The following is an 11,100-nucleotide window of genomic DNA, read 5'->3' as shown; positions in this document are numbered from 1 at the left end:
GTTGTGCGTATAGCTGTTTTTCTTATTCCACCACTTATTTTAACTGATTTGTATGTCCATCATCTATCCATTTGTGGACACTGTGCAAAGGTTTTAATAATACTGTGAAAAAATTAGAAAAACAGATATTTGCTCCCATTTATAGTGCATATAATTAAGCTGTTCTGTGGATTCCGGCTTTTTCTATGTGTCTTAGTTCTCTTTGTGTAGTTTGAGCCTGACTCAGTGAGTCTGGGACTACACACAGCTCTGTGGAGACCATACTGTCTGTTGCTGAACTTCTTCTTGTCGCTCAAGCTACACTACAAGGGAAAAAGTAGTGGACCACTTACATTGCATTTATAGGAACTGCCATGCCATGAAGCTCCCAGTGCACAGTTTTTATGCTGATAACAATACCTGCTCTGTAACTTTGTTGCTGAGTCTGCACTAATACGACTTGATACTTGATAAAGGATTATCTACGGGCAATATTAGCATCATATTACAGTATCACTCTTGTATTTGCCGAGCTCTTTAGAATGACCCATTCTTTTGCAAATATTTGTAAAGGCACAGTGTATGGTTAGGTGCTTGATGTTGTGGCATTAGGACCAGGATTCAAAGTTCAAGAGGTGTGGCCTAGTACTTTTCAATACTTTTATAAGGCATTTTATTCATATAGTGTATTCAGGACCAACCTGCGTGTTTGAGGTCATTTCCATGTTGCAGACTGAATCTGAGGTCACTCAAATGATACCTGATGGTATTACATGATAAATAATCTAAATCTCCACAAGGGCTCTTTAGAAAATTGGCACAGTATTGCACATTTGCAACTCTTTCATCACCAACTGAGCACATACACTGAGACACACTGTCATCTCCTCAGAAGCCAAGCCAAGTGTGACTACAGAGGCGCTGGTCCGAAGTACTATAGATCTTATGTCTCCAACCTCAGGGCAGGTGGCACATCTCTCCCCTCCCTTTGCTCGTCTCGTCTGTTTTCTTTCTATTCCTATCTAAACGTGTGACCTGCTTACTGTTACCACTCCTGCTCGGAGCCGTGTTGTCAATCTCATAAACATCATTGCTCCACTTTTGATATCTTTGTCCTGCTTCATTAGTTCGGTGCTTCTTTACCTCTGACCTGTGCGCAGTGATTTATGAACAGCACACTCACATAAAGTACCTACATGTTTGAATCCCATGTACAATATACACACAACGATTATATTTATGTCCCTCTTAATTTATTTAAGGAAATCAACTGGTGCTAAAAAAAAATTATTGATTTTCTCTGTAATGTTTTGGGACAACACTAATGTCCACGAACTTACAAAAACAATGGCTTGAGCTTTGAAAGTTCTCAGATTTGATTTAAAGAGAAATTCCTTTAAAATAACATTTGACATATTCTGCTCAGTGGCTCTGGGTGTTCTCTGTTCAAATATCAAATGATTGATTATTTAAAGGAGATTTTGAGAGAGAAAAACAGTTGCTACACTTTTAAAGAAATTGACTGTGTAGGGAAAACAGTGTGAGCAAACAACAACAACAACAACAACAACAAACCATAGAGGAAACACATTTTTATTCCAGAAATTGAAATTTGTCACAATTGAGTTTGCAGTAACGTTTCTACATTTACAAATCAATTTTAACTCAGAAAATATGAACAATATACTGATGATTAAAACAACTTTCAAAATAGCAAAAGTAAAATTCCCTTCATATAAATCTGAAAAATACACGTTTCTCAAATTAAAGTAATTCAAACATAATTCCCTCACAACCACAGTTAAACAGGCTTGTCAGTCATTCTCTATCTCGAACCTTCATTAGCTCTGACAAAAGCAGACTCAGACTCGTGTAAAACATGCAGAGGAGTCCAGACTAAATGAAGCCGTATGCCCCGTTCTTCCATTCTTCCCTTTTCTCCCTCAGTGTTTTCTTCTCTCGATCCCTTTTCTCTTTTAATTTGGCCCCTCTGTTTGTTTTTCTTCATTCTTTCATTAGTTGAAAAAACATAGCAGGCATTCCAGCTGTAATACCACCGAGATTCAGTATCAGCACGGCTGTGGATTCATACATGTGAGTGTTTTAGTGGTGAAAAGACTGAAAAGGAGAGCGAGATTGTCGTACACTATTGTCATGTGGTATTACCTCATAACCATTCATTCATGTACTATGTATACATGTAGACTGATATTAGCCACAATATGGGGCATTGTGGAAATACTGTATATCTATTACATTCAATCACTGAAAATTTTGGTTACATTGTAAATATCCACAACATTACAAAAAAGAGAGTTTCAAATGAGTCCTTATTTTATGAGGACTTTGTAGTTTTGCAGAATGTCTATTTTACTTGTTTTATCCCTACTGACAATTCAGGTGGAAGAATTTTTGTCTTACCGCGAAAGTATGGAAAGAGTTTTTCGGTAAAAGTGTATCTGATGGTACGTACGGGCACTTTCCGGCCAAGGTCAAAAAATGATAGTATTCCTTTGTCATAATCTAAGTTCACTCTGACCTTTTGGGGCAGTGAATCTTTCATTACCTCTTTGTCGTCGTCTTCTGGTGTAACTTCAAACAGAATGTTACTGCAAATACACACATGGATGCTCCAGATCTTTTTATAATAAGAAACACTGGTTCGAGCAGCCACACCAACAGCCCAATGACCATCTACCTCTACATCCCAGCTGTGCTTTCCAGAACTAAAGCTTTCATATCCAAGAATTTCTGTGCAGTACAGCCTTTCAGGGTTTTCAGGAAATAATGTAGAATCACATGATGTTAGACAAGTCAAATGTTCTGATACACTCATTCCCTGGGAGCAAGTGTTGGGATCCATAACTACAGGAGCTTTGGGGAAAAACAGAAATAGAAGGTGTTAGTACAACACCCTGTTCTTTTATTTAATGAAAATGTTCAACGGGAACTTCAGATATAAGGTCAAAAAGGTGAGTCAGAAACAACAATATTTTGCTTACTGTATTGGATTAGAGTCTTCATTTTTATCCAGACTGAGAAGAGCAGTTTCCCAAGGTGTTTGGCCTCATCGATCAGAGCTCCTGATGGAGTGACTGGATCTGAGAGTGTGCACTGAGATCTGAAGGAATGGCCAAACAAAACTAAACAAAACAAATCAAATGATTTATTTTGCCTTTTTGTTCACATGTAGTCACTCAAAGAGAAGTGAGTGGTTATGATGGACAGATTTTCATACTTGAATACATCATTAACCAGCAGTTTCTTATACTTACCGCTCCATAGTGGATTCGATGTTCTATCAAATAAAGAGGAAAGAAATTATTTTTAAAAAATCTGTACTTCAGATTTTGTTAGATGGCAAAATTTAAATCAAAAGTATTAATTACCACACATACCATCATAAATGCCATGTCTCCAGCTTTCATCTCCCCCTCTAAGGTTTTGATTTTGTCTCTAAGTGAGGAGATCTCAGCAGTCATGTTTACGATCTTCAGGTTCATTGTCTGACTCTTGAGTGCTGCCTCCCTCCTCACTGCATCTATCCTCCCAGCTTCCTCTGCTCTCAGGAACTGGTAAAGCTTCTGAAACTCTCCTTTGATGGTCTTCTCTGTATCCTGGGCCTGGAGCTGAGGAGAAACACAATTCTGATGGAAGACAAGATACAATGTTTGCTTAAGCTTCAATAGCATTGTATGTCTGTAACTTACCTTAATGTGGTTAGCCATTTTATCATATCTGAGTTTTTCTGCTTCAAATGTCCCCAGTTTGCTCTTTAAGTGCATCACCTCAATCTTGATTTTAGTCTACAAATAAAGTGAATAATTGTTACATAGTATACGGGGGATCACTTAGTTAGGTTTCACTTAGATTATTTAAAAAACGTTTGTTAACTTTTGTTAACTACCAAATTAAAAACAAATATCCATGCACTGCTTACTCTGTGCTCTTCTGCTGCTTCGTTGATGGGGACACAGTTGTGTTTCTTGTGTTGTTTTGAATCCCTGCAAACCACACAGATGAGCTGCTGGTCATCCTGACAGAAGAGTCTGAGTTTCTCGTTGTGCAGGCTGCAGAGCTCCTTAGATGCTGATGCAGCCTGACTCCTCTCTCTTCTTAGGTTGTCAGAGAGATTTCTCAGTGCCAGGTTACGTGGTGCCCGAGACATAGGAAATATTTCTTTACAGACCGGGCAAGCCTGAAGGCTACTCTGCCTCCACCACTCCTCAAGACAGTACTTACAGAAGCTGTGACCACACAGCAAGACAACAGGATCCTTAAATATATCACAACAAACAGGGCAGGTGCAGTCCAGCTCAGACTGTGATACATTAGAAGCCATTTTGTCGTTTTTTTCCTTAAGCAGCCTTACTTTCACTTTCAAAGAGTCACTCCAGTTTGCTCAAATTTAGTACTCACGGTTGAAGCAGCTTCAAAAACTCTTATTAACTGACCTTAACAACTATTATAACTATTTAATGGATTATCTTTTATGGATTATCTATTCTGTTATTCTTTTGAAAATCTACATACAGGCCAGCTGTGGGTGCAGATGTCATTTCTTTCTTCCTGTCCACTAAGAAGAAAAAAACACTGGGGGAGGAGCTTTCTTTGACCCTGTGAGACAATCACATGATTTGCACTAGAAGGAGGAAATACTTTTGTAGCGGAAGTGTGGACCCGGGCGCGGCTGCAAATTGACTTCAAATTCGGCGGACAGGCGGCGGTTTTTCGCTTCTTCACTTGTATTTCCAGGCAAATTGACTTCAAATTCGGCGGACAGGCGGCGGTTTTTCGCTTCTTCACTTGTATTTCGAAATACTCGAAGGCGGGTATTTCGAAGTCGCAAAGGAATGACGTCACAAGAAGGTGATTGGTCACTTGCAATGTTGAACCTGGAACAACATTAATTATGATGATGTGGGAACAATGCTGACACGAGGAAATCAGATCGTCCAGGGGAGGAGTGGTGCAGTGAGCTCAACGGGGCGGTGCTAGAGACGCAGGTGAGAACAGCTGATGGCGTTTGGGCTGATGACGGTTTCCTTCCCCTTTTTTAGTGAGACGGGAGAGGAGCGGAGGGGGAGCGGGGATCAGCTTAGACCGGAGCTGTCCAGACTACGGACTGTCACAATAAATGCAAGCTAAAAATAAACGTGGCACCTGACAATAAAGAACTGTGTACGTGTGTGAAGTGCTTCTCACAACTTTTTTCCTGGTTGGTTTCTGTTAAGCAAAGACAGAGAGGGGGACAGAGAGACTACACTTAAGGCTTGTATTACAATAACGCTCCCCTGAGTTTCTTTAAAAAAAATTATTTTACAACAGGGGTGCCAGACTTCCGGCCTGCAGGCCACATACGGCAGTTAATAATGTCAATTGTTAATGGCCCAATTGTTATTGGCTCTGCTGAGAATCCATGCAGGTAGGGATGGGGGGGCACACCATGTGGCCAATCACATGCAAAGAAAGAGTTGGCTCATACCATTATGTGAAAGAAGGAAGGAGATCTGTGTTCTCCAAAAGTTGATTCTGTTCATCTGAACGTAGCGTTTTCAGTGGGAGAAACGTTTTGTCACTCATCCAAGTGACTTCTTCAGTCTCAGCTGACTGCAGGTTTCCCCAGTCTTATAAACAGTACATTCGCATAATGACTGAAACCAGCCCACTGAGGGAACAATGGGCTGGGAGGTCAGTTACTTCATCATGATTATGCAAATTCCATTCACAGAGAGTTGCGGAATGGCTGCAATCACAGCATTATAAGATGGTGAAAGATGTACCCTTAGTCCCCCTCCTCAATTCAAAGATGGTCTTTCCCTTTTCAAGTAAATGGCCTCCTTGACTCTGCGCTCAAACCAGCGTTCCTCCCTGTCCAGGATGTGTACATCCTCATCATTGAAAGAGTGTCCACTGGCCTGTAGGTTTAGATAGACTGCAGAGTCCTGGCTTGACAAGGTAGCTCTTCTGTGTTGTGCCATCCACTTCGCCAGAGGTTGTTTGGTTTCTCCGGTGTATAAATCCTGGCAATCCTCCTGGCACTTAACAGCGTACACTATGTTAGTCTGTTTGTGTCGGGGGACGCGAACCTTGGGGTGGACCAATTTTTGGTGCAGCGTGTTTTGGGGTTTGAAAGCCACAGAGACCCGGTGTTTAGAAAAGATGCGTCTCAACTGTTCGGATAATCCTGACACATACGGGATCACTACAGGTTTTTGCTTAGTCAATAGCTAAGAGAAAACCTGTAGACCTGAATGGGCACTTAAATCCGTTTCTAATTCTTAACTTGTTTGATTTGCTGCTCACCACAAACAAGCACAAGGACTTTTTGGACTTTAATTGTTTTGCAGCTTTTCATACTGATAAAAACCTCCATTCATACTACACAAAATAATTAAGCAATAAGCAGTTAAAACCTGTTGAACCCTAATGCCCCCGGTACCAGGCTAAAACATTTCAACAACCACCAAACAGCTAAAACAACTGAAGAGCAGGTAACCCGATTCCACCAAAAGATGTAAACAAAAAACATGTATCTTTCACCCAATGAACATGCCATCAGGAGCTGCAAGCAGATGTCTCACAGATTCCAAAAGTGCAGGTTTCCTTACTAAGCAAATTTCACAGAACCAGGAGCAAAGGAAGACACGGTCATGAATTTTGCCTTACCTACGCTGTCTTGCTTCCACCATGATAAAATCACACGTTTTATTTATACTTATTTCATATTGTAAGTCATGTGCCATGTAAAGTGCCTTGAGGTGATTCTTGATCCAGTTTGGTGGTACATATATAAAAACTGAAGTGATTTAACATTAGAAATTCTGAAGCAGATACATACTGGGTAAAAGTCATGTATGGCTACGTAGAATCTGAGATCACATATTTTCCAAATTGATGATTAACTTACATCAAGTCACTGTTACAAGCAAAAGCACACCACCAATCATTTTCTTCCATTCTCTTCCCCCCACCAATCGTTTTTCTAATGGCCATGCATTTGCGTGAAGGCCCACACATAAGCTACATCCATCAGATTCTAGACAGTGAAAATTTCTAATGATTTGTCCTCTGACCACTGCAGCAGCTATCAAAGGCTAACTGTTTTAACATGACAGCACTCACCACCATGTGGCTACTACAGTTCCCGCTCTCCCCGCTCTACTTTAAAAAAAAAAAAAAGTGGAGTCTGTCTGTCCCCTCCCGCTTAATGTAACCAACTTGAGACATGGCATTGATTTGATTCAACTGTTGGGTTATCTACATCTCTCACACTACGCAGTGTGAGGTCAGTTACGCAGCTTTTCCCACTTACCTACAGGCTGGCGTAATTATTAGAGCAGGGTGCTGTGGTGCGACTGTTTCTATACTTAAATATTATGTCCATAACCATAAAACATTCAATCTACATAAAACCTAGTGTTCTGGATCTGGCCACAGTAGCATCCCAAGGGTGGTGCTGTAAAGCCGTCCAGAGCCACAATTAGATGGAGAGAGTTGGAAGAAATACTGGATGGTGGCCGGGACTGAACGAGAGCACAGCTGATGGTAAACTAATTTTGTTGGCCTGATACCCCAATACACACACATACACACAAACCACATGCTTCTAAGTGAAACACAGACACTGCACTGTGCTTTCACACATGAGAGTAGCCTCTCGAGCCTCTGAATGTAGGACGAAATCACACACTTTCCTGCTCTTTCCATCTTGCTTCTCAGCTGCTCTAACACACACTTGATCTCCATCTCAGCGAGTAAGGCATATGCTCCATCATCTGCCTCCAGGGACAAAAGACTAAATACTGGGAAGTAGTTCAGTGAGACACCAAGTGTTGGAGAAAAGTGTTGTATGATATTTGAAATGTGTTTGGAGACTTTGGAGAACATTTTTGATACATTATATATATTACAAAATCTCATAGCATTTTTTTAGACCTCTAAAGCTCATCTCAGCTCATTAAAATGACATAATTAGACGTTAGACCTTCATGCATGCAAAAAGGTGTAACTGTAAACTGACCTCATTTAGAATCCGCAAATCCATTAACATGCAAATCATTCCTCGCCTCTGTAAACCCTACTCACAAGTTCTCTTGTGATGGGCTACACTGCTGAAGTGTGTGTTTTGTTAAGCGGGAGAGGGCCTTATTAGTAAGGCCTTATCAGTGCCTTATTAGTAAATCAGGAAGTCTGTAACCCAGCTAGGGCACCGTTCTGGTGGGTCAGAGGAGAGCAAAGACCTCATGTCCATCCCCTCCTGCCTGGCCATGCAAATCACACACTACATTTCTTTCAAGTGCAACTGTTCTCCCTGGATATGTCTTCTTCTTCTGTTCAATGCACAATAAAACTCACCTCAAGGTGCTTTATTATTGCAGGGTAGAGACTCAACGAAAATAAAGAGAAAACTTTTTAGATGACCAAAAATGAATAAACACTTGGCGACAGTGGGAAAGAAAAACTCCTTTTTAAGAGGAAGAAACATCAGATAAAACAAGACCAGGGAGGAACAACATGTGCAATGACCAGTTGGGGAGGAGGGGGGGAAAAGAGCAGAGAAAGACGGGAGAAAAGACTTGACTCACATTAAGAAGGTGAGTTTAATAACTGTAAATATTCTTAAGATAAATGTGTCAGAAACTTTCACTGTCTGAATGCAAACTGTTATTTTTTTAATGATTAACTAAGTTAAAACAAGACAAAAAGAAATTTTGAGGAGCAATGTAACCAGAGGAGCAGCTCTGCAGCAGGGCATTACATGAATTTACGACGTGTGAAATGTTTCCTTTGTTCTTCCCTGTGGCAGCTTGCTCCGGGCAATTACAGAAGGCAGTGACCTGAAGTGAGATCATTACCCCCACAACCTATCATCAGCCCACATCATTTTTGTCCAGTATGATATGATTGACGCAGGAAAACTTTTCATATGCTCTTTATCAGCTCTTGCAGTAACACGGGGTTGGTGGTAACATGAAAGTAGCTTTTGCCTTCTGCGTTTCCACCTTAAATAGCTGTTAGAAGTGTAATTTATCATCATGTTTTCCCAGTATTGTGGTAAAATCTTACACCGAGCCGTGGCACCTTGCCAAAGTCTAAATTGCTCCACACTTCTTCTGTTTTTTTCTGGGCACTCGGCCCCTGAAATAAACTCCATTTGCCATTCCATTTTGCAAACCAATTTGAGATGTAGGGTGGGGGCAGGAAAGGGAGAGGTATAGGTTAGCTGTAGTAATAACCATAAATCACCTCTGAAATGCTGCCATGTCACATGCCACACTGCACCACTAATGACCGGACCCATCTTTCACTGGGTATTTTTATCTGTGTGCCCTGACACTCGACTTCTGGAATCGTCCTCTCGTTTTACGTCGTCAGCACCTCGGCCAGGACTGAGCACAAGTTCCTCACATATCTATAAATACCAGCCAGCTAAATGGCATTTTCTCTCAACCCACCCCCTGCTTGGCAAGAACCGGGAGCTCTGTGACTTGGCACACAGACTCACAGTCCTACGCCACGAAACATCTTGGGGCTTAGCCCTCCCGCACCCCACCCCAGCGTCACCCTCCAGAGAACAGCTGGCCAAAAAAATAGATCCATCTGCCACTGCCTTCAAATTCCAAAGTGGTCTCAGTTTAATTGAAAAAGCGTCAATCGGGCTTCACAAAATCGTGTAAAACATGACAAATATCGGCACTGCGGCTCTGCTTTAGGCCGCCTGTTGGATTAACTCTTTAGACTGCTGATGTAGCTGAAGCATTAACATACCGTACGTCAGCGCATGTCGGCTCATACGCACAGGCAGTCTCACACACACCGAGAGGAACACACAAACACCTGTACATGCTTCCTTTGTGCAGAATGTTCTGCCAAGTTTTTTAAGCTTGCTGACATGCGGCACTAGAGACTGCAGTTCAGCAACAGCTTCTTGCTATTCTGGGATGTGTCACAGCACGAGGTTTTAATTCATTCTGCCAGAATGTGTCAATCACTTAGCGGCGGGGTCCAGGCCCGGGTTCTGCTGCTGGACTGAGAAGCAGGAAGGCACAACAGGCTAGGCCTTATTAAAGGAGTCAAACAAGGATTCAGCTAAACTGTGCTATTCATAGACTTTCTTCAGAGGTGGGGTGTTAGAGGGGGCGAGGGGGTAGCACAGGTAAAACAGACTGACACGTGCACAACAGCAAGTTGGCTGTTTACATAGTTTAAACTAGGTGACAAATAAGAAAATGAGACTGATATTTCCAAGTGTTTATATTAAAAGAGAGTGGGGGTACTAGTCACAGAGCACTGTGCTTCACCTCCTTTCAAGATAACACTCTAAGTCTATTTTATAAAGCATTTTTTTCTAATTGCTTTGTATTTGAAAGTAAATGCAGCTACAGCTTTCTCTTTCTTCTGCCATCAGGGTACCATTTGCCATGCAAGTTCCTGTACACAAGCCATGCCAAGGGTTTGAATTTGACCCGCCCAATGCGGTGCCAAAACACACATATCAGTCATCATGCGATGTCATGCCAGCTACAAATGGCATCAAATGACTTTGCACTACTTATCCTGTCCAATTCCATGTGATAAATGATGAAAAAGTTAAATTGTGCAGTAGTGTGACTTTGGAAGATGACAGACCTCATTTCTGTGCCCTGTCATTTGGTGATCACTGTAAAAAATGAACATCGTGAAAGCAGCTATGAAACTTAATGTGAGATACGTCTTTCCTTTCTTACCCACAAACACAAAGAAAGATATTTACTTCCATTAGAAGGTATAGTTTTGGTAAAGGGCTGCTCCCACTTTCCTGCCTTTTCTTTAGGGCGACTTTGACTTTTTGTCTCTGGGATTGCCAGTTAAACTGCCAGCCAGTCCAACAAGGAAAATTTTTTTTGTTTTTTAGTGTTTGTGCAAAGCATTTGAAACCACAGAAACTTTGGCTCTTTTCATCTTACATAATATTACCAAGAAAACTTTGCACATAAACAAAAATTGTGTGTTTGTGAGTGTGTGTATGCGAGGGATAGTAAAAGAAAGTAGTGGAAAGCATTTTTCACTTTCTTGTATCTGTGTGTGTGTGTGTGTGTGTGTGTGTGTGTGTGTGTGTGTGTGTGTGTGTGTGTGTGT

General features: G+C 41.3%; 2 protein-coding genes across 2 annotated transcripts in view; both read right to left on the bottom strand.

Annotated features, from left to right (window-relative positions):
- LOC102207637 (zinc-binding protein A33-like) overlaps nucleotides 1–5,140 on the bottom strand; it is an 8,049-nt gene extending 2,909 nt beyond the window's left edge. The window contains exon 1 of the mRNA XM_005745557.2: nucleotides 4,434–5,140. The gene's annotated coding sequence lies outside the window, so the exon portion shown is untranslated. The remainder of the gene's footprint in view (nucleotides 1–4,433) is intronic.
- LOC102208096 (zinc-binding protein A33-like) lies at nucleotides 1,557–4,436 on the bottom strand. Its single transcript, XM_005745559.1, has 6 exons — nucleotides 3,920–4,436; nucleotides 3,690–3,785; nucleotides 3,378–3,608; nucleotides 3,255–3,277; nucleotides 2,982–3,100; nucleotides 1,557–2,853 (listed from the first exon to the last, which is right to left on the bottom strand). Exons 1-6 carry the CDS (start codon nucleotides 4,319–4,321, stop codon nucleotides 2,345–2,347), a joined length of 1,380 nt encoding a protein of 459 aa, XP_005745616.1. The 5' UTR covers nucleotides 4,322–4,436; the 3' UTR covers nucleotides 1,557–2,344.
- Nucleotides 5,141–11,100: the final 5,960 nt, after the last annotated feature.

Source organism: Pundamilia nyererei, unplaced genomic scaffold (genome assembly GCF_000239375.1).
Source record: "Pundamilia nyererei isolate P.nyererei 1_Seehausen unplaced genomic scaffold, PunNye1.0 scaffold00161, whole genome shotgun sequence".
Lineage (NCBI taxonomy): Eukaryota > Metazoa > Chordata > Actinopteri > Cichliformes > Cichlidae > Pundamilia > Pundamilia nyererei.
The sequence above is the reverse complement of the archived record's forward strand: the minus strand, read 5'-3'. Positions and strand labels throughout refer to the sequence as shown.